Genomic DNA, 24,297 nt, shown 5'->3' with positions numbered 1-24,297 from the left:
GCTGCCCTCAATGAAATCGACTTTGACACCCCTGGTCTAGCAGCTTCACACGGTCAGCAGTCACTCACTCCTCAGCAGCTCTGAAATTGTGATATGGTCAGTACTGAATGAGGCACTGTTTCAAATATCCAGGTCCAGACCATTTGAGATAAAGATAAATATCAGCATATTAAATTGGGTCTGGTACACTGTTGAAAGCCACTGTTATACCCACAGAGCTGAAATGACATATTCCCATATTCTGTGCTCATATCCTTTCCTGGCTGCAGTATCCTGCACCAATTGTAGTCTCAACTGACTTCCAACAGCAGCTGTGCATAAAATGGATTAGAATAATCCAGCCAGAAGATTACCAGTCTGTACACTGCTGAGGTCAGGCTATTTTCATCCAGAAATGGCTGCAGTTAACTTACCAGTTGTACATAAATGTTCCTAGTCATTAAGATCGTATTTAAATCCATTGACAATTCGAAATCCAAGAGCACTGCCAAATCCTGCATTTTTTACTACATGACGGGAGTACGAATTGGGTAACCTAGAAAAGACTTTTTAAAAAACCCCTTTTCTCTTTATGTTAACAGGGTCTATACTCCGTTCCAACCTTGATTCCATCACAATCATTGGGAATATTGTAGCTGTTGTCTAATTTAACCCAGCTGTAATCTGGAACCCAAGACTGGAGCTTCTATTCTAGAACTCTTGCCCCTTCCAAAGCCTATTTTTTGCTCCTACTTTCACCAATCAAACTTCTCTGCCAATTATTCCTGCTGTGGTAGTTCTTGAACAAAACAAGTGTGTTACACTGGGATTATAGTTTACACTTCTTAATTCTTGACATAAATGGGGATACAAGAACTGCTTAAAGGCATTGAGGGAGTAGGACATCCACAAGTATTAAGACAAATGGGTTTAATGGGCAACAAAGAAAAAGTTGCTTTTTAAAATATGTTTTAGGGTTTTTTTTCTTTCTCCTTGTCAAGGGGCATTTCCGGACCTCACCACAAGTTGTGTTGCACAATCATTTGGGTTTGCAGTGAACTCTGTGAAATAGCTAGCTCCTTCTTATTTGTTCAGGACATTTCTGCAGTGTTTGAATTCCTTACATAAACATCCACAGTACAAGCTCCTCTGTGTAGGACAGCTGGTCTCTGTTATAATCTTAAGTGTCATTTCCCTTCTCCTGATTGGTAGTGTTCAGCTGTGAGGATAGAGGTTTTTTTGTGAATGGATGGACTATTCCAAATTGGTTGTGAATGGAGGGCGGTGCCTTCTTTCAGCCTTCCCCCCCCCTCCTCCTTCAATGAATAACTAAGCTCCATTGTGCTGCTGGCAGAAAAACAACAGTTCAAACAACACAGAGATTGTTGGAAAGAAACATGCTTGTGACTGACAGCTGGAACACCTCCAATGTGAGTTTCCTGCTGTTTAGCAAGGCCCTGCCTAATAGGAAGAGGGTTGGGAGAGGGGAGAGGGAAATTTTAAGGGGAAAAAATTAACACTTGAAATACCAGAAGACAGCCAATATGAGTAGTGACTAGAGACATGTACAGTAGTTCTTTTTTAAAAAAAGCACATTTTAATTATCTTGAATTGGTGGGAGACAAAAGGTAGCTGGAGCCTTTCCTTGAAAATGAATTCTGGTCTTAATTTTGCCCTTGAGAAGTATTGTATGCCAAGAAGCTCTGAGATCTCCTATTTTGTCTTCCTACATAATTAATTATTTGGATAGATCCCACTTCTGTTTCTCAGATTCATTCCTCAGAAGTGATCCACAATGCAGGAGTCAGTGTTTCTAAATCTCTTGCAAAGACAAGACTACTAATTGTTTAGTGATGGCCGAAAGCTGTCACATCCGGGCAACCTCCTCATGGTGCAGTAGCTGTGTACTTAGTCTTAGGGGATGCGGGGTGGATAATACTCCACTTCTGGCTAAGTAAAGCTGTTTTGTTCAGTCACTATTTAGGTAGAAAATTCTGATGCATATGCCTTTTCCTTAAATGTCTCCTAGAAATTATGTTAAATATGTATTGATTGTTTTAAAAGTTAAGGGTATCAGAGCTTCACGGACTAATAGTAGGATAATGGTACATGTGTATGTCTATATATGTACATACACATTTTAAGTGTTACCAAAAGTGAACCCATTTAGTCATTAAAAATGAGCCTATTGCAAGTTCCTCCTCTTTTTGAATTACTTGGATCATGGATCCTTGTAATGCCTTTACTATTTGAAATGACTTTTATCTTGTTTACTTCCATTGTTTACTGTGCTCAGAGAATAATTTAGTTGCTATTGACTTTTAATGATATGGAGTTTAATTGTACTGTTTACATTAAGAATTTACTTTTGTTTCTGTATTAGTATTTCTTTTACCACACCCAGACTCCATTAATGCTAAAATAGATTAAAATAATACCAAATAAATAAACTATATGTTCTTTTCTCACATAATTTGAAATTTTCCTAAAGAAATTTATAGAAGGAATGAAAGTTGGAATGTGCTTTCTTTGAAGGTTTCAAACTAAGTCCAGGACTTGCTAGCTTTCATGTTATTTAGAGATTGAATAATTGAAGTAGGAAAGTGTGCTTCCAAAATATAAAAATTGAATATACTTTTTTTCCAAATGCTCTAAACATCTGGATAATTCAGATATGGTTTACAAATATTGCATGCACCAGGTTCCAGGTTTAATTTCTTGCAGTTCTAGATGGGCTGGGAAGAGAACCCTTATCAGAGTATTTGAAGGTCAGCTAACATTCAGGGACTTGGTTCACACATTGTGCTGAGCTAGAGTTCCTTGAACCCATAATTCAGAGATTATGTGCAAGTTCCAAGGGTCTTTGTTGCCTTTTCTGTGTCTTCCCAAATTGTGCCACTAAAATTCAGCAGGGGGGGGAGGACAGGGATGATTTGTTGCTTTTTTCTCCAAATTAGAACTGACATGGGCAATTGTCCAATAGATTAACCTATCTGTTTTAATTTTCAAAAGCAATCTTTGAAAGAAGGCCAAAAAAATCTCAGTCTTGCCTCCTACAGCTTTGCCATCTCCTCTCTTCCAGTGGCCCTTAGTGCCACTCCAAAATTATAACCTTGCCTCCCATGTTAAATATTACTTAACAATGGTATATTTAATAAAACAAAACTGTTCAGGCTACAACTTGAGGCAAACCACAACTCATATTTTATAAACCATATTATCTGTGTTTACACAATCCACAGTCAGAAGTAAATAATGTTGTGTAGTAGTGTAACATGTCAACCCATTCCATATATACAGTCCTGAGTTAGGTGGTTTAATAGACTGAATACTACACCGGTGCTATGTAATTTCTTTCTTTTCCCTTTTGCTGAACCAACATTTCAGGTAAAACATTTTTCTTGTGAGTGGAAAAACAGCATTAGTTCCACTTTGAAATGTATCCAGCTAGATGCTTGATCAACTCATTCTTGGCTTGAGGCTTTTTCCAGTACCGCGATAAATCTGCCATGTAGCTGTTCTCCAAAGGTGCGGGGAGCATTGAGGACAAGTTCCTGTAAGGATAATTAGCTCTAGTATGAAATAAGGACAGCCACTAAGATTGAAAGTAGGTATTGGAATCATAATGCAGCAAGTGCTAGGGAACAGGTATGTGATAGCCCAGCTGAATCTTGGGTTGTACAAATGGGTATTCTCTTGAGTTACTTTGATAATATTGGTATAGAAGTAACTGCATTAGACTGTTCTCCCTGGCAACCTTCCCTTCCCCATGGCCCTAAATATAGTTTAACCCTTTGCTATGATTCAAGCAATGGTCAATCCTTGAAATGCCTTCTTTGGTCCTCCACATTTAACACCAGTTTTTCAGGGTGTGTTCAGATTGGTGCATAAACATATCCCAGTTGTACTTAAATGGCAGAGTACAGCTGATCAGCATATAAATGATGAATAGTCAGAGATGTTGTGTGCATTTCTTTCCATGGGTGCTTGCCAAATGCTAACTTGTATTGAGAAGAAGCAGGCAAGACTCATGTCCTCTGCTAATTTATGGCATCAGTCTAACTGGGCATGTTTCTTTTCCATCTTGTTTTGTATTGTAGCTTAAAAGATTGCACTCAAGATGCTTCCTTGAAACAAAAAGGCTGTTATTCTATCTTAGAGTCAAATTACTTATGCTGACCTGCAATTCTAAATCAACAATTTCTTATCCAACATGATGGCAAATCTGATGTTTTCCAGGGGATTTGGGTTGAGTTTCTTAATAACTAAGACTGATGAGAACTGAAGTTCAAAGTGTCTGGAGAATAGCACTTTTAGGAAGTGTGATGTATTCACTGGCACCTCATGAATAAAGCTACATAATATCAAATTCTGCAATCTATGTGGCTTCAAAAAACATCTTCCAGGCATGGATTGTGACTCTATACATGATCCAGTTTACATTTCTTTAAGCATACAGTACACTTGCCTAACTGGGAATGTTTAAAAAAAAAGCCCAGTAAAAATCTGTATTTAAAAGAGCTAAACATGAAAGAAACATACTGTAAAAGTTATCTATTCTCTTATTGGTATACCCAGATAGATGATCTCATCCCAATAGGAGCATCTGCTATGCTATAGAAAATAAGTAGAGGAAAGCAAGCACCAATAGAACAACAATATGTTTAATATAGTCATCAATACATTGTTAAAGTAGCCATTGGCTAAAATAAAGAATCTAATCCCCCTATGAAAACAAATTATCTCCTATGTTAGGTTGACAGAGGCTTTGCTACAAACAGTATGGAACTTGCCAGTTTGACTTGGCAGTGTTGCTGAATCCACATAATCCTGGTTTCTAACCATCATGGTAGATTTTAGCATGGCTTGCTTTTTGTTGATCCAGTTTTAGTATAAACAAACTCCTTTTATGCAACTTGTATTGGTGCTCAAACTGTCTTGTAAAATAATACAAAGATACCACTGTCTGTACAGTGATCTGTATGCTCAAAGTACATTTCAAAAAACCTGATCCCGTGGAAGCTTTTGTTGAATTCAGAGCTGTGTATTTTTAGAGCCAGTTAAGCTGGGAGTTGTCATGACTAGTATTGAAGCAAGGTGTTTCTTCCTAATGAGGTCATTTCCTACTTTGAAATTGATCTCCCAGCCTTGGCATAGATAGATAGTCCTTCTTGTCAAATCTTGCTTAGAAATGTCAATGCTGTGAAAAATGATTCCCTCTCCAAAGTTTGTGGGAATGTCAGGATACCTTATCTTTTTTCCTTTTAGTGGCAAACAAGGATGGGCACTTGCTCAAATCAGTTAGGTCTCCTGGCACAGTATTTTGTTACATCAGCATAAAGACAGATTCAAGGTGCAGAGTTTTATTGCATTCAGGGCACCCTGTGCAATGGTTATACTGTGTTTAATTGAAAGTACTTCTCCCACCATCTTGTTTTTATTTTATTTTATTTTAGTTTTAAACAGCTGTGACATTGTTTTAATTGTTGGTTGTATGCCACCCAGTCATCTTCTGTGAAATAGGCAGCCATATGATTTTTTTTAAATAAATGTATGCATACATACCTATAGTGATATCAGAAATCTGTGTAACTACAAAGTATTAATTATGAATACTAGAATTCATGGATTTAACATATTTTCCTTTTCATTAAGTTGGGGTTAGAGTTTAATATTTCAACTGCATAAATAATTCAAAGTGTGTTTATTCCATTCTTTGTTTTCCAGTATTGATTTTTTGTTCAATATTCAGCTGCAGTCAAGCATGGTGTTATATTCTAATAGTACTCAGTTTTATGCTTTGTGTTGGGAAGCTGGATTGATATAATTCCCTTATGTTCACAATTTTGTGCTCTTGGTTTTCCTTCTTGTTTAGACAATATCAGATCTAACTCTAGGAATGAGAAATCAAAAATCTTTCTTTTTCTGGACAATTGCCAACCCAATTCTCATTAGTAGCCTTATTTTTTCCACCACTTCCTTTCATATTGCTGCTGCAACTAGTTCTGTTTGCTGCTACTCAGCACTTAATTTTTTCTTTTCTGGATATTAACATGAAGAAATTGTATATCATTTATAAAGTACCCATATGGACAATACATAATTATAGAAACTAAAATGTGCATTCCTGTAAAATTCAGTAACATTTTAAAGTAAAGATGTATTAGATATACTGTCACTCAGGATCTATAAGTAACATCTGGTTGTCTGTGTATAATAAATATCTACAGGAATTTAAGTTATAAATCATGTATCTGGTTTATGACACATGCATTGATTCTCTTCCATTGTTTTTAATCCAGTGGTACTTCATGGGCCACCACCAGCTAAGATTAAGAGAGAACTGCACAGCCCATCTTCAGAGCTGTCTACCTGTAGTCATGAGCAGGTGCTCTGTGCTAACTATGGAGAAAAGTGCCTCTACAATTATTGGTATGTAGAATCAGTTTGCAAAAGCACTATTAAATGATTGGGAGTTTCTAGAAACTGAATCAGACCCATTTGAATAATCAAAGAAATTCTATCCATTGATTAAAAATATTAATCAATTACATCAACAGTTTAATCAAGAATTGATTAAAAACACTTGAAGGAGGGTTGGACCAGGAAAACAGAAGAATAAAAAATGGTTTTAGTACTGCTTTGGCAAGACGTCCCCATGATAGCATTTTTTGTATGCTTGGATAATTGAAGGATAATTATTATAACTTTGTTTTAACATTTAGTTAGTTGATTTCTGTGGGGAAATGTGCAAACAATAGAGTTAAATCTTTTAGTCTTGCAAAATGAAACCATTACTTTGGCAAGTTATGCCAAGACAAGTCACCTCTCAGGGGAGCTGCTCCTGAAGCCTTACAAGCTTAATTATTTACCTGGAAAGCTATTTGAAACTTGATATTAGTGCCTATGCTCAGCTGCAAGGCACTGGACATAGATTCGGATTACTGTGGCCTTCGTGATTTCTTCCAATGCAGTATAACTCAAATCAGATAGCTTGAAGCTGTTTTGATTGGGGGGGGGGGGGATAGTAACAATTCTGTTCTGTATCCTGAATTGTTTATCTTGCTAACCCCATGCTTTTTTTTTTCCGAACATCATCCACCCCCAAATCATTGTAAGTTCTAACATGGTGCTTCTGATATTCTAAAATAGCTTTCTCCAACTTAGTGCTTTTCAAGTATGTTAGAGTGGCAGCTGCTAAAGTAGCATTAAACACTTCTAAAAGCCATTAAGTTAGGGAGAACTGCTATAACCCAATAAATAATTTCGATATTTACTGATTTAATAGCTGTTTTATCTAGCACTCTTGTTCATACAGATAGCAACGGCTCTGTACATTGCCACACATTTAAATTGCCTTTATTTATTTATTGCAAGACTTTCACACAAGTGTATATGAGGCACACTTATGGGGGGGGGAATTGCACCAGGGCAACCTGCACAATGATTGGTTTGCTCTCCTGATTAGAATTGGTTCTTAATTATTCGAGGTGGGGACAAAGGGAGAGGGAAAGCACTTTCGTAGGAAAGAAGAGAAAGCACACAATCGGAAGCTACAATTATGCTTGAGAAAATTATGAGAAAAGTGTTTTAAAATGAGCCCTATGACTCAGCCTGTTTGTCGTTTGCTTGCAGTACAAAGATTCCCTTGGGCCTGTGATTGGCCTTAACTGTTACTTCCTGACAACCATGAAATGCAAACAAACCCGAACTGTCAAGGACTTGAAGTTGAAGCTGAGTAAATGGTTCCTGCCTGTTTTAAATTGTGCTTCTTTTCTTTTCTTTTCTTTTTTCTCTGCTCTCTGAACAGTGCCTATGATAGGAAGCCCCCCACTGGGTTCAAGCCATTAACTCCACCCACTACCCCAGTTTCACCTGCACTTCAGAGCAGCGCCCTTCCTCCTCCACCTCTGCCCGCCACACCTGTGCAGACTCCTGCACATGTCAGCCCAGCAGGCCCTTTGCAGGGTGCCCCTCCTCCCGCCTCTCATCCTCTTCAGGAACCAAGGCAGCAACCCTTTGCTATACCTCGACCACCTCATCAGCCTATCCAGATGCCAAAGATAATGCCTGAAAACCAGTATCCAACAGAACACAGGTAAAGAGGGTGGGGGCTTTCCCCCCCACACTTGAAGAACATTTGTCTTGTTCAGAGGCCTTTGTCTTGTTCAGAGGATCTGACAGAGAGTATATTTTATTTGTTAGTTCTATATCCCATTTCTTGTGTTCAAAATGGAGTGTCTATATGTGTGTGAGAGAGTCATATCATCTTCCTCACATTCTCTTGTCCTGTTTGTCCCACAACAATTCCGTGAGGCAGGCTAGGCTGTGAGAGGGTAAATTGGTTGAAATTACTCAGTGAGGTGCTCAGGTTGAGTGTGAAAGTGAAGCTGAACTTCTCAGGTTCTGATCTGTTGGCGTTGCTGAAAGTGTATCATTCGTTTGATACATCTGCCCAAAAACCCAGATTATTACCAGAAATCTTTTACTATGAGAATGCACACATCTTAATTTTTGTGTTCTCTGGTTGTTTGAGAATGTTCATTGTGGTTCGTTTATGTTGGGAAATATACCTAAAGTGGAATCAACCGTTCAAAATTCAGATCAATGTTTCATATTTTCTTTTCCTTGTTCAGTAGTTAAGGAAGCCAGCTATTTCTTGGATAGTATATAGAGACTGATGTTGTTAAAGAGTTAAGTGGCTGACATTCTGAATACATCATTTTAATCAATGGCCCTTGGCCTTTTTCTTCACTATACACATTGTTTTACATGTAATTTACTACATTTATTACTTGATTTTATTTAGAACTATCAGAGGGAAATATGATCTTGATCTTATAAAATATTTACTGGTCAATATTTGAATCTTCCTACTTGAAATATGTCACATGTTTTTATAGCCTGCCCTTCTGTGAAACTTTCAAGAGGCTTCACCATTTTAGAATGATAATCAAACAGACTGAAATAATTTCAAATATTATGTCTTGTTTGTCAAGACATATTAATACTAACAACCATAGTGACATTTACCATTGTTGGATTTTTCATGAAATTTACCCTATTTTTTTCACTTGGGTCTGCTTAACAATTTCAGTGATTCAGACCTGGATGTTCTTACCCAAATATGAGGCTGTGCTTTGAAAATACTCTAGGCTAACACGTGATTGAAAGACAAGACAGGTTAAAGCTTAACAAGATGGGATTACTTCCAGAAAAAAATATTTTCATATTTATGACAAATCTTCATCCAAGTTCCTGAAATACACTTGGTTCCTCTCTATTGCCAGGACCTCAGGTTGCTTTTAAGACTGCCATCCATATCTCCCAGTCCCTGAGTTCCCAATGACCTTAAAGCTATTCGGCATGATTCCATCTGGAAGTTCCTCTTCCTGCAGAAAGCATACCAGTGCAGTTCTAGAGTTACATTTGAGAAGGTTAGAAGGACACAGATCGGAAGTAGCATAATCTGGGCTTGTCAGCTGCAGTAGGTCATATTTCAAAGCTAAATTAAGGTCATGTGCCTCTGGAGTCATGGGAAACAAATTGATTGATCACAATCACTTTTCAAGGTGCAAGGATGTGAAGGGATATGACTAGTTTATTGCTGTGGCCTCCAGGACTTCAAAACTAAGAATATTGGGATTTTGGTTGCGTATTTGTTTAGTCTCCACTAAGGTTCACCCAGATTCCTGAAAACCAAGATAGCAGTTGCTGAACATATTTTTTGCAAAAACATAAGTTCTAACATTACTTTTTTTTAAGGCCAGCGTTTTGCTTTATGAAGCATCTGGTTATATTTGCAAATAATAAAAATAATTTTTGGTGCATGTGGATGCAACCTCTGTGTATTCCATACAATCTACAAGCATTTTGGATCATGCGTGATTTTTGCAGCAAGTGATGGCTAAAACATTTACTCCTTAGTTTTTGAGACAGATTAGCAACTATTCTATTCTATTCTATTCTATTCTATTCTTTGTTGAAATGAAATGAATATAAGTCAAACTTATCACTTTCTGTTCCTTTGGCAAAAACAAGCTGTTTTTTCCTTTCAGTGAAGACATGTTTGCCTAGATGGTCATGTTTGCTACAGATAAGTTAGTTCATTTCTCTTGATTCTGTTTCCTTACACTGTCTGAGAATATAGTTGTATCTCCTGATACTACTACTTTGATCCATCTCAGCTGCTTTTTATCAAACATTAGACACCCAGATTTTGGTTTTAAACAAGATGGGAGGCAACTAAAGTAAATAAATAAGTATTAAACACTGAAAATCCAACAATATCTTATATCATATTATATAGTTTGACTCTGAGATAAGAGAGTATTTTCTTGGCAAATCTTATTCATCTTTGCCCTAATTACTGAAAAATATAGTTCCTGTCCCTTATTGGGGCCTTTTCCTTTCATATAGGGCTCTCTTACAACAGGCCTTTTCTATACTAGGATATAGCTTTCATTGTAAATACCCTATATTTTATTGTGCTAATAGCAATAGCACTTAGACTTATATATCACTTACAGTGCTTTACAGCACTCTAAGCAGTTTACAGAGTCAGCATATTGCCCCCAACAATCTGGATCCTCATTTTACCTACCTCAGAAGGATGGAAGGCTGAGTCAACCTTGAGCCTAGTGAGATTCGAACTGCCAAATTGCAGTCAGCCAGCAGTCAGTAGCCTGCAGTACTGCATTCTAACCACTACACACCACCACGTCTCTTTCATTTATGTATTAAATATGTGCGTGTGTATGTATGTAATGGGTTGTGTGCTTGTTTTAAAAATGATAAATGTTAGGTCAAATTTACAACTGAGAAAGATAACATACAAAGATAGGGTTGCCTGCAAAATGGGAAGCCAAAATTATATGTCCTCCATTTGGTCATGTTACTATTTTAACACTTTTTCTTTCAATGACAACAAGCTACTGTTATGTTGCACCCAGTTCTTATTACCAGAAGGGGGCTATGAAGGGCCTCAGCTGAAATTGCATTGTGCACGCATGTTTACCAGGATTTTATTTATTTGGATGCTGCCCATCTCACTATCAAACTCCTCTGTAGGTAAATTAAATCAGAAGTAAGACTTCAGTAGATCTAGATTCTGATTAAGCGTAATGATAATTCTCTCTCTTTTGTTCATTCTCCTCAAGGTTTCAAAGACAGATGTCTGAACCTTGCCACCCATATCCTCAGCCAGGGCTTTCTGGAGACAACCGCCCTGTTTACCACCGGCAGATGTCAGAGCCCCTTGTCCCTCCTACTGCCCATCCTCCTCAGGGATTCAAGCAAGAGTATCATGACCCACTCTATGATCATGGGGTACCAGGTATTCCAGGCCCCCCAGCTCATGGATTCCAGTCTCCAATGGGAATCAAGCAAGAGCCCAGGGACTACTGTATTGATTCAGGTGAGGGTTAAAATTGAATTCCTCCATGCTGCGTGAAGATTGAAGCTTGTTCTTAGTCCTTAGTCTGTAGCACATAAAGCAGTCTTTGTACCACTGATGTTCAGCAGCTGTCTAACGTAGTATAAAATAATCCATGTTGCACCATTAATGCAAGGATTGACAACTTTTCTTCCTCAGGGGCACCCACCGCCATTTTCTACCAGTATTTGCATATCTAAAACTATCTCCCATTTTAGATTCATCCCAAATCATTTCACCACTTTTATTCTCAATTGCATTCACTCTGCTGAGGGCTCGTTGTTTAGCCCTTTTTAACCACCTACAGATTTTTTTTTAAAAAAATCAATCAAAATCATTTTGTTGCGTTTTGTGCTATTTTCGTTTTAACCATTCTATGGTAACTCTGGTGACATTTCACATATTTCTCTATGTACACATTATACATTATCTTTCATTTTATCATTTCATTAAGCAATCATTTTCATACTTCCCATAACCATAGCTCTGCACATTTCTATGACACTTATAAACACTTTCATTCTGTACAAAATAGCTTCTACATCCTTTTATCTTACATCCACCTTCCATTTATTTTGTTACTCTAACATTTGAATAAATTTCATTCAGTATTTCCTAGTTCTTTCCTAGTTCTTCTGTCTTTTCCTTTCTTTTCCTTTTTCCTCAAGGTTCACCTTTGACACTGCAAAAAAAATAATCGTCCATCCTGTATTCATTATCTTGATACCTTTTACTTCTCTCTTTCACCATATTCATTTCTTTGATATACATTATTTTGCAACAGTGTTATCTCAATAATACAAATAAGGATTGCTAATATAGAGATTATATTTCAAGGCAATATTGTTGCCTGCATACCACAAAATGAAAGGTACATGCCAGAGCTCCTCAAAGTGAGTACAGTGGCTGCTGCTTGCAAAACAGGGATGCCAATAGTCCTTGTTTAGTGACTGACTCATTGAAGAACCATTCACAGTTACAATGAAAATGAAAAAGTATCTTTGCAACTAATTCTTGCATTTCTAACCTTTCCATATCTGTAAAGCAAAGGTGAAGTAAGATTGTAAGCATAATCTCAGTTTCATTTAGCAACCACTTTGCTTAACAACTGAATTGCCAGTTCCAATTATTATAGATTCATATTTATAAATAATATAGAGAACTATAGAAAAAACAGTTGTACCTGCTTCTCCATCTGCTAAATTGGATTTTTCCCTTACAGTTTCTCTCCATCTCTCTGGTGAAATAGAAAAAAAAAGCTGCCATTTGTAGCAGCATTTAACCTAGTTAGAATATAAGCCTATGTTTTTCTATTTTGTGAAAAGAGGCATTCTACAAATGTTGCAGGATTTAAACTTACTCTGAAAAGCCATTACAAAGAGAGAAAAACAGACAGGCTTTTTGTGTGCAAAAGCTCTTCCATCTTCTGTTTGCCATAGAAAATCTCTGAACTTGTAGCTGACATTGGGTTGCCTCTAAACACACCTTGGGCCAAGGGGATGGGAAGGAATTCTGGTTAGGTGTTAGTTGCAGCTGTTCCTGATGCAAAGCTAACTACATTGCTACAAATCTCCTTAGGTCTAAAAATACCGAGACCTCTTAGAAGCTAAGTGGAACAGATGGCAGAAGATCTAAAGTTAAAGGATTTTTTTATCTTCTTTCCCTGCTTCTCATGTGTTGTCAGGTGGAATGCAAAACATGAAGCCTATCTTTTAAATGTGTATTTTGAATACCATTTGCCAATCTATTCTGCAGGTTCATAAATATTTCTTCCAGGGGCTGTTGAAAAGGGATGCAAGAGGCTTTGCCCTCTGGGGAAAGACAGCTGCAGTAGGGAGGCAGATTGCATTACTACTTCCAGGAATAATATGACACACCTGATTTTCAAGGGACTGTATTATTTATTGTTCACAGATCCAAGGTATTCTCTATTTAGATATTGATTCATCATGATTCACTGGAATATCCCAGGAGGTAAATAAACTAAGCACCAAGGGAGGAAGATCAAATACTTCTCATTAGAGGCTTAAACTTTTGTGGCTCAGAAAATATGGAGGTATTATGGGAAAGAACATAGTCCAGTTTTTAATGTATGCCTCAGATGCATAAAATGCATTTCTAATTGAAAGGATCAGATAGAAGGCAATAGGAAAGATTTCAGCTTGAAAAACCAATACTGATTAAAGTAAACTAGTATTACAGTAGATAAATCCAATGGTTTGATTCTTCATAAAAACAGCTTCATGTATTTAAACCTTCATTTGTTTTTCTTGTTCACGTATGGAAAGTTGAAAACCAGTGTTTGAAAAATGATTTCACTATTAAATATTCACATCCCTGGCTTGGATATTTGTTACAACTTTGCTTATCTGAAGAGTTTGCAGACATCCAAGGAATGTTAATAAGTGAAAGTTGAGATTAGGGGAATTATATTAACATTGGTTTTGAGAAAATATGAGTTATTAATTACAGGAATTGCTTCCAAACATTTATTTGTGCTATACTGCCATTCAGATGTTCTCTGTGTTAGCCAAGTGATGTAATAAACCAATTAGCCTGGTTAGAGTCTCAATAATTTGTACCTTAGTGTACTTCCACAACTGATTAGTAATATTGGGGGTTGGGGTTGGAAATACTATGACAGGAGAAAGATCTTTTCAGAACATGCTTAAATTTCACACATATCTGATGCCGTACAGTTTTTTAAAGTATTCATCTGAATAGTATCTAAGGGAAGGTTCACCAGAATCTAACATGTACTCATTTGGGCACACAGGTTGCCTGATGTAATTTGCAAAGCCAGACTATCCTGCTGCTTTATTCCATTTCTTTTGGTTGGAAGTTATTTGATTCTCATATCTTTCAGAAGTGTTACTGTGGTCCTATTCATTTTTATTTGAAATGCGCCATATAACTTTCTGCTGGGCTTTCCTTCAAGTAAATATGCACTTCAGCATTTTCAGGGGAACTGGGTATCTTTTTCTTGGATGAAGGCTATATTCAGAAAAATGCGTAGGAATTGGGCAATGAAGTTTAATATTATTTCTCTAACTAGAGTAGAAATGCTTAGATTTATCATTTTTATACATGAAGCCTTTTCTGCCCACTACTTCACTTGAACAAGAATTGAAGTGTGTATAGTTTATTCTGGAATTTACTCAGGCTTCAATTCTTTTTAATTTTTTTTTAGAAGTGCCTAACTGCCAATCAGCATATGCTACAGGAGGGGGATACTTTCCCAACAACCATGATGGTAAGCCATTAACTCCACCCACATTTATATACTCGCAAAGCATAATTCCGTGTAATATAGGATAAGGAATGCTACATAATTATACAGATACTAAGAGAACGGGAATGTTGCTCACCACTCGTTATGCATTGTTACTGGTAGATAAATGTGATTAATCTTTTAAGGCTTACTTTAGAGATATTACATAGATTTGCTTTCAATGAAGAAAACAACTGTTCCTGGTCTTAGGGAAATAGAAGCATTGTTCAAATTAATAAATAAATAATATTTATGTGTCACTGTAATTGGAATTCATTTCTGATGATTTATACATTATTATACAGCACACAACAAATATTTGGATGCATAAAATTCCAGTTTAGATGGGAGGGGGAGAGAGATGCCATGTAAAAGAAGCAACTGCAATGAAGAAAATTAAGAAACACATTTTCTTTCTGCAGCATCCCCCATACCATAAGAAACCACATAAGGGGGGCTCTTATGTTGACTTTATTTTTAAAAAATGAAAAAAAAGTGGGGTAGCAAATTTAGAAATAAAGAGAGAAAGGGAAGTGATGGGTGTGAGGAGAGAAAAAGTGTTGTCTAACTACTCATAATTGGGCCAGCAATACAGGAAATATGTAGGAGAGGTTATCCCACAGAAATCTGCACATAGCTTTGGAATGATTCAGTTTTAGCAGTTTAGGTATTTGGCAAGTTTAGTACAATCTGAGCACTTCAAAGGTTACTACTTTTCAGAACAGCTTAATTGAAATCACAGATTTGGTTCAGGTTCATTCAATTAGTAGGAAGAGATTTAGGGAAATGTTAAGCCATAAATATGTTTTATAGCACTAGTGGCTCTGCTGAATTGGATTGTACTGTTTGTTCCTCCCAGTCTAAATAGCAGACTGGGGACTGGCAGAGTCTATGTAGGTGATGCACTCTATTGGAAGTACTTTAATCTCAAGGTATTGTAAGCCTACTTGATTTGGAAGTACTTTGGCTTTTCTATATTTTCATTTTGTCACCAACATGCAAATCCAGCTATGTACAAGCCAACTCTGCACAGACTTTTAGAGATGCAAAAATAGCAGCTGGCATATTTGCAAATAAATTCAAGGCCTTACCTTTCAGTTTTAGTGAACAGCTGAATATTATTGCTGCCAACAAGCAAAGCGATGCCCTGTATCAAACTATTCTTAATGGAAGTGCTTACTTTGTGTGTGTGTGTTGAGAGAGAGAGAGGAGAGTGTGTGTGTGTAAGCGAGTAAGAGAGAAGTACACAGCAACACACCTGTTGAATATGTCTTCTCTTTTCCCAGGATTCTCCTATGAGAAAGATGCCCAATTGTACTTTGATGACACTTGTGTTGTACCAGAAAGAATGGAAGGTAAAGGCACTCTGTGGGGTGGTGATCTATAACTGCAGTTGAAAATAAGAATTAATATTCAAATTTGTTATAGCTGCCCAAATCCAACACATTCTTTTAGCTAGTACACATCCCATTTGTTTTAAAGGAGATCTTGAATGTCAAATCTACAGATCATGGGTACAATTGCTGAAAGATAGGACCCCTTGCTGTTAAAGCTTTCTCTGTTATTTTGATGATGCACCACACAGAAAAAGTGCTGGTAACCAGCTGCATAAAAATTTCCTCTTCAGCTTCTAACAGATATCTCCTCACCATAGTATATGCAAAAAAAAAAAAAGCCATTGCTAGTCAGCTTTGCAGCCATACATTTGGCTTTCTGTAGAAGCATTGAAATTGAAACCCTAACCCTGAATCTTTAGAAGCCAATGGTGGAGATGTTCAAATGTTAATTCTAATTGATGTGTGTTGTTGCAAACAGGTAAAGTGAAACAAGAACCCACTGTATATCGGGAAGGGCCTCCTTATCAAAGAAGAGGATCTCTCCAATTGTGGCAGTTTCTTGTCACACTCCTGGATGACCCAGCCAATGCTCATTTCATTGCTTGGACTGGAAGGGGCATGGAATTCAAGCTAATCGAGCCAGAAGAGGTAAAAACAAACAAAAAAAATCTCTACATCACCATTACGGTTGTATCCATCATAAGTCAAATATCAGAGATTGGCCAAGTTGAATCTCTGCCAAGGACCTTGCAAAGTCTTTTGCCAATTCATTTATATTCCCCACGTTTCAGGGGAAGCCTGCTATATTTGATTGAAACATAAAAAGTAAGTAGATATGGAGATCGTTTCTACATATTTTATCCTTTGCAGAATTTATGATTTCTCTTGCACATTGCTGCAATAAAGAACTTTTATTAGCATTCCTACAGTATCTCAGAATGTTTTATTTACTGCTAAGGAATACTATACCTCAATAAGACTGATTCTGCATAAATATGATTCTGCATAAGTAGATCTATCTGTTCTGTAACTATTAGCTCAGAACTATCTTTCAGTTTCAAATGAATAGTTCTCACAGCAATAGCAGGAAGAAAAGTTGCAAATAAAGCAATTTCTGTCTTCATGTGACTCTACTTATTCAGTCTTCTCCAGAATATCTTAAGTCACATATAGAAGAGATGGTGAAAGTCAGTTCCACATCTTTTGCTGCATATGTTAAGCAGAAAATCACTTGATTTGGTTGTTGCAGTGCTCTGGATATTTGCCAAAAGAATTTCCCTTTCTTAATTGGCTCAATTATCTTTCAATTTCAGACTTTTCTCTTATCTCACCATTATGATTATATCATTCAATAGACAAAATTGCAGTTGAACCAAGCAAAATGTATATTATATATGGCTGTGATGACAAACCTATGGCACACATGCCAGAGGTGGTACGCAGAGCCCTCTCAGTGGGCACACATGCCATCGCCAGTTGCTCCTCTGTTTTTGGCACGCACATGAGCACTGGCCAGCTAGCCTTCGCACGCACCGGAACACTGGAAAATGGCCAAAAAATTGACCAAAAAACAGATCATATTTGGGGGCTTTATTCAGGCCATTTTTTGGGTCATTTTTGGGCCTAAAACAATCTAAAATGGCCTGAAAATGGCCCGAAAACAGCCCCCCAAATGGCCAAAAAAACAGGCCATTTGGGGGGCTGTATTCAGGCCAAAAATGGCCCTGAAAATAGCCCCCGAAACAGCCAAAAAACGGGCATGCATACACCAGCCAGCTGATCTTTGGTTTTTCGGCACATGCACATACATGCACATGCACACATGTTCCTGTTTGGGCACTCTATGCCAAAAAGGTTCGCCATCACTGGTATATGGCATTGTTTCTGAAAAACATCTGCAATCTCTGTATAAGGTATTTGCAGTGCCACAAGAACACCATTAACCAACATTAATGATTTCTGGTGGGTTTAGATCTCTGGGAGGTGAAGAACTAACCATCTTGCTCATGGAATGGGAGAACTCATCACGGCCAACTCAATGCAGCCATCTTGTGGCCAATCCAGCACGGCCATCTCAGCATGCTCAGCTCGCCACAAGACAGTCCATGTGGGATAATTCAGAGTGACAAATGTTATTCATCACTGTTTCTTCAACATTATTTCCATTGGCAATAATAGAAATAATGAAGAAGAAATAATGGCAGATAACATTGTGTTAAGTTGTCCCACGGTGAGATGGTCATGCCAGGATAGCCTCAATGAAATGGCTCTGGTGAGTTTGCTGTGATAAATTGTCCTAGAGACCTAGACCCTCTTGTTCAAACTGTAGTCAGTGCCTTTGAAAGAGCACTAAGTTTGCATAGTTCCTTTTCTAATCACTTTTGGAAATCGCTTGTTAACTACCTTTCAGAAATTAGGAGCCTTTAAATTGACTGTTTACACAGCACTGGGTGAGTTTCCTTCAATCCTTCATGAAGGAGGTATTAATTACATGTTTAAAGACTTAATTTAAAAAATAATAAATAATAAAAGGTAGTTAAAATTTGGATTTTAGAAAGTTGCAAATAGACAATAAGGGTCAGATAAATTTGAAAAAATGTTTTGCAATTAATTATAAGAATCCACCCCATGGGAACATGCTTTTGATTCGAATTCTTTAAAAAAAACATGATAGAATGGGTTTTTGAAGGTTGAACACTAGAGGGGACAGGAAGGAACTAAAGATTACAATTAAAGGAGAAGAACCCTTAAATTTGACTTTCACAGAATGGAGTAAAATATTTTAACATTGGATATATTGAAGGCTGTTTTTGAACAATGAACCCAGAAGATAATCTTAACAGTGTCTGCCTCTATAGCTATAAAATTGGCTCATTTGATCGATATTAAAGTTTAATACATTCTGATCTCTGGTATCCCTTCATGGACATTTGCTGATATCAGCAGTAAAATGATGAGACTTTAAGGATTTGTTTATAGATGAGAGAGATAGAATATGGGAAGAGATCATTTGTTGTATTATAGAAGAAGGTGATAAGTTATTAAAATTGTTTATACTGGTTGTGATGAAGGGAAAATTCATATCTTTATAAATTTCTATTTAGTATTTTCTGTTCCTCTATTTTTTGTGTTTCTGCGCCTTCTATTTTTTATTTTTGTATTTTGTAATTATATTTTTTAATAAAATTACTGTTAAAATGGATAGTGTCAAGAGTCTGGTGTTGGAACACGATCATGTCAGAATTGCTAAAGGGGTGCTTGGATGTGTGTGGCATCTGCAATGCAAAAAGCTTTTATCTAAACATGCAAAATTTAGCGAGCCAACTTCAGATCTGGAAACTTTAGAGTTTAACTTAAACCTGTAAGCTTAAAAAAGAGGATGTATGCTACAACGTGTCTGCCTTTGCTTTGATACTGCAGTGCTACTGAATGTATTGACTATAATTGCCCCTTTAGGATATGAATGAGCAATAGTAAAGTTTGGGATGGGGGTGAGCAAAGAAAGATATGTGAAATACAAACCAGTTTTTCTTTCTAATGTCCCTTTTCTTGTGGCTTTAATTGAAATGTTTCAGTAGATAAGGAAGTATATTGTGGGTGATACATGAATTGCTATCTACAGTAACTGCAATAATGCAGGGCGTTCAGTGAATAAATTCTGCTTTCTCTGATAATAATATATGTATTTAATTCACTCTTGAATTTTCTTTCATCATTTTATCTTTACTCTGATGGAGAAAGATAATCTAACCAGTACATAATTACATATGAACATAATTATCTGTAGAGCTGTTAAGGTCATTGGAAACACTCTATGTATTTGATTGAGATTGCTGTTCTAGGCTTTTGCAATGCCTCAGGTGAACGTAGGCTGTCTTAGTGCACTTAATGCTTGGAAATCCTATTAATCTTTTCTTGAGTGCTGACTGATTGTCTGTTCCATAAATCCCCTGGGAAACAGCAGGTTGGTTGGCAACCAGATTATGTCATCAGATCCCACTCTCAAAGAGCTGAAATGAGTAATCCCCTTTATATTACTGCTGCATAGTTGTATTAGAATTTAATCAGTGTTGTTGCAACCCATTAGGTTCTCTGTTCTTCTGTTGTTTCCTGTCATGTCTGACTAGCTGTGGGTTCAAATGTAGTCAATAAAGATGTCGTGCTAATGGCTTTTTTGGTCAATACTCTATGACTTGGCCAAAGATATTGGGATAGTTCTCAGTGACTTTTCAGAAACCACAAGGAGCAGATGTGGTACTTTACATCTCTGAAATAAGCTGAGTTTATTTTAACAATATCTGTAGGTCTTTACTGCTTTGTGCTTAGTTATAAAGTGCACCATTTAGCAATACTAATCTTCTTTGAAAAATAGTTTGTAAAGCAAAATATATAATGGTAAAGGAGGAGTTGATATCTGTAAAAAAGGAATCAATGATATGAATGATATGAAAGCTAAACCTTCTTTCTTCCCACAGTCATGTTGGGAAATATATGTTTAGAGTGGGGTGGGAAAATTAAGTATGTAACTTGGATGTGACTTGAAAATTATATATGGACATCTATGGCAAGTTGTATGTAGCCCTGATTCAGTACTGTGAGAAATGTATATTCTAGATTTGAGTGAAGTGCCTATAAAATCCCAAATCCTGTATGACTCTTGTCAGTCCATGAGTGGGAGTTTGGGGGCTGGGGTGATCATTCTTATGTCAGATATTTTCTAAGAACTGGTGTCTTCTCTCAAAATAAGTTGGAATATGTTAGTATTATTAGCAGTCCTATTTTTTTCTATTTAAAAACTTGGTACCAAAGATCCAATTAGGGACATGTATTGAGAAGATCAGAAAATAGACTATAATCAAAAAAATCATTCAGAAGTAGAGGCAAGAGGAAGGCAAGACAACTTTTCATATTACCTCACAAAATCTTCCTGTTTTTGTCTTGGCTGAAAACGAGAACAACCAAAATATTTTGGATTAGGTCTGCTGAACCACAGGCTACAGGTCTTACTTAGTTCAGCAGAATTTCCAAGATACAATCTGTTCATTTCAGATTCTAAACAAAATACATTTTTCATTTGACACCCAGCCTTATGGTTTATCCTTTTCAGTGATATTCTTAGAACTGGCAAACTCTGAACAGCTTCATAATTGCATTTTTTATCTTTTTAGGTAGCTCGTCGATGGGGGATTCAGAAAAATCGACCAGCTATGAACTATGACAAGCTCAGTCGTTCTCTTCGTTATTACTATGAAAAAGGCATCATGCAAAAGGTAAGGAAGTTTTTTATTCACACTGTCAGAACAGTGTGGTTACATAGAAATAGTCTTGGATATAAAGATGACCTTTTTTTAGGATTAGCTTTACTCCTATTCTGTCTGCCTGACTGAATGAACTACGCCAGCCCACTGTTCCTTGGTGTCTTTCCAGACAACTAGCTTACATTTATTTGGGAGGAAAGGGTGGAAGGAACTTAAGCAAGGCTGGTTACTTTGCATCTCAGCATTCTTCACCTGTATTCTAACAGGATCTTCTCTTTCTTCCCAGGTGGCCGGAGAGCGATACGTCTATAAATTTGTTTGTGATCCTGATGCCCTTTTTTCCATGGCCTTCCCTGACAATCAACGTCCATTTTTAAAAGCTGAACCCGACTGCCATGTGAATGAAGATGACACCTTACCTCTGACACATTTTGAAGATAATTCCGCATACCTCCTTGACCTGGACCGATGCAGCAGCCTCCCATATGCTGAGGCCTTTGCTTACTGACTTGCTCAGCAACTGACATTGGAGGCTTCAGCTCCAATAAATAAGGGCAAATTACTTTCATAAAGAATTTCTGTTCATAAAACTGCTCCTTGCAGATATTATCAGAAGATAAATTACTTTGAGGTCCTCTATCCTTCAGAACTGACTATAACATGACTAGTGAATAGGATATCCAATTCTTGATTCCTTGGCTGCAGTCATGAAAAGCATTTGGCAGGTGGCACTGGATCCTGTTGCTAGGAACATGTGTGATGTACATGCTTGCAGGACTTCAAGGGACTCTGATTAGCAAATTGTCAAGAAAAAATGCTATGTAACAATCATTATTTTTTTGTACTCTTCCTTGTGTAAGGGAAAGGGCTCTAATTTGCAGAGAAAATGAGCCAGTGCTGCGAAAGCCTTTTTGGAGGAGGCGGTGGTTTAGTGTGGAATGGCTGACTTGTCGGAGCTAACTTGGCCACTTCTTCCTATATTCTCAGTGCAGAACTCTTCAATCTGAGAAAGCCTTTTCTTCTGGTTGTCTTTCTCCTTACTTTTGTGGTTATTATTGATCTCAGAAAGGCAGTCCAAAGGACAGCACTTAAAATACGCAGACCCTTTGAATCCAGCAGGCCACCCTCTCTGCTGAAAGGCTGCATGTGAATGGTTTGCTTTTAGACACAGGAAAAGGAAGCATGGCCACAAAACTGCCAAGTTTAAGGGGCAACTTTTGAATTCAAATGTTTGGTGGTTGGGCTTTTTTATTCCCTAGTCAAAGACAGTTTCTTGCTTCTGGCAGCATTTATACTAAAGGTGCTGCAGCTTGGGAGGAAGTAGTTGAAATGCATGCCCTACCCTATGCAGCTTTGTTGTCTGCCTCTGCACTTGATGCTGCCCCAAACCGTTTACACAGCTTGCTCTGCATTAAAAATGTGTTCCTTCTAAACAGCAAATGAGAGTTGCTTGGCTTTTTATCTGTTAGAGAACAGCATGTCTGCCATACAAGGCAACTCTAGTCACTGAACTTTCCCAAAATAGCAATTTTGATCCTTGGTAGCATTCACCTCGCTACTGCTGGCTGGCTGGCTATTGCTAAACTGTTTTTTTTCCAATTGTTGCTGAACTTGCAAGTAAGAGAGATGAAGCATGTGTAAACAGATGTATTTTTCACTTAAATTGTGTTACGCTTTCAGATATTTGTTGCCTAATGGCGATTTTAAGACATAAAACTTTTTTGTAAAAATTTAGAGAATGGGGAGAAAGGCAAGTTACTCAGTGTACGTGTGTACAGTATACATACATACATGTATGTATATATTTATAAAACTTCTCTGGATCCTTCAGAAATCCCCCCTCCCCCCCGCTCTTTCCTGTGAGCCTTGCTGGCACGTACCAGTAATGTGCTTGGCCTAATATGCATCTCAACTCCATGTTTCATTGTAAATGCTGTATAGGATTCCTTTTTCTGCTTTGATAACTTGGGGTTTTTTTTGATTAACTTCCTTTTTTTCTAAAACTCTTTATAAACGACTCAGCAACTCTCCCCAGAATGTATCAGGTGGCCTGTCACAAAGCACAGGACTGCTGCCATCCCAATTCTGCCTCAGGGCTGAACCAAACCAGTGGAATTAGCTGTTTTATTTTTGTTTGTCAATTTCTTTAATTTGGTTTGGGAGTACATAGTACAAATGTCAAGCCAGAATTTAGTAGAATTGCAATGCCTCTGAGTTCGTTTTTTGATGATTGCATTACTTGGAACCCGACAATAAAAAGAGTTAATCTGAGGATTGATGTGAAATGTTTATTGCCTGAGCAGGGCTTATGTATCTCCTGCAAAGCTGCATTACGTTCTGTACTGTGTACAATAAAGGACTTTTCCTTTCTGTTCAGGCATTGCTAGCATTGTTTCTTGTATTTCGTGTTTCAAGCACTGTCTTGTAAAGATGGGCTGATCTGCTCCTTCAACCGACCCACCCCCCAAGTCTTGCTGTCTTTGTGACTGGGCTTCTTGACTACTTTGATTTGCCCTGCAGTCTGTCAAGCCAGCAAGTCATTTTTCCTCATCATTCTGCGTCTTTGCTGATCTAAGTGACTCCCAAGGACAGTCAATATCACAATAGCAGAACTTTGCAATTCTCCCAGAACACTTATCACATGGCATCTCATTCATCACTAACCCTTAGCATCTCCCATCTTATTTTACAGATTCCTTTCCATGCATGCCAAAATATGTTATGATTGGAATATATTTTTAAAATTGTAATTGTTTTATTCTTCATTCAAAATATGAGAATATAATGGTACTGCTCCCAGATATTTATCTTGGTGACAGTTCAAAGATAAAATATCTCTGAATAATCACATCCAGTCCAGGGTCACCCAGTATGATTTGTGTAAATTTAGGCTGTTGTGCAGGCTGAGGGCTGAAAATTCAGCTAGGCAAAATTATGTGTTTTGCAATTGAGTAGGAACAGTTAATAATGCATTAACTGCCGAGTCATCTAAAATTATTGCTATTCCTTTTTGCACTT

General features: G+C 37.3%; 1 protein-coding gene across 2 annotated transcripts in view; it reads left to right on the top strand.

Annotated features, from left to right (window-relative positions):
• ETV5 (ETS variant transcription factor 5) overlaps positions 1 to 23,659 on the top strand; it is a 32,888-nt gene extending 9,229 nt beyond the window's left edge. For both annotated transcript variants that reach the window (XM_026701373.2, XM_087933076.1), the window contains 8 exons: positions 6,282 to 6,411; positions 7,790 to 8,077; positions 11,139 to 11,395; positions 14,604 to 14,666; positions 15,971 to 16,039; positions 16,500 to 16,669; positions 21,190 to 21,291; positions 21,566 to 23,659. In XM_026701373.2, the coding sequence (XP_026557158.1) occupies positions 6,282 to 6,411; positions 7,790 to 8,077; positions 11,139 to 11,395; positions 14,604 to 14,666; positions 15,971 to 16,039; positions 16,500 to 16,669; positions 21,190 to 21,291; positions 21,566 to 21,787 (1,301 nt within the window). In that variant the 3' untranslated portion in view covers positions 21,788 to 23,659. The remainder of the gene's footprint in view (positions 1 to 6,281; positions 6,412 to 7,789; positions 8,078 to 11,138; positions 11,396 to 14,603; positions 14,667 to 15,970; positions 16,040 to 16,499; positions 16,670 to 21,189; positions 21,292 to 21,565) is intronic.
• Positions 23,660 to 24,297: the final 638 nt, after the last annotated feature.

Source organism: Pseudonaja textilis, chromosome 4 (assembly GCF_049901715.1).
Source record: "Pseudonaja textilis isolate UNSWEBS1 chromosome 4, rPseTex1.2, whole genome shotgun sequence".
In the NCBI taxonomy this organism is placed as follows: Eukaryota; Metazoa; Chordata; class Lepidosauria; order Squamata; family Elapidae; genus Pseudonaja; species Pseudonaja textilis.
The sequence above is the reverse complement of the archived record's forward strand: the minus strand, read 5'-3'. Positions and strand labels throughout refer to the sequence as shown.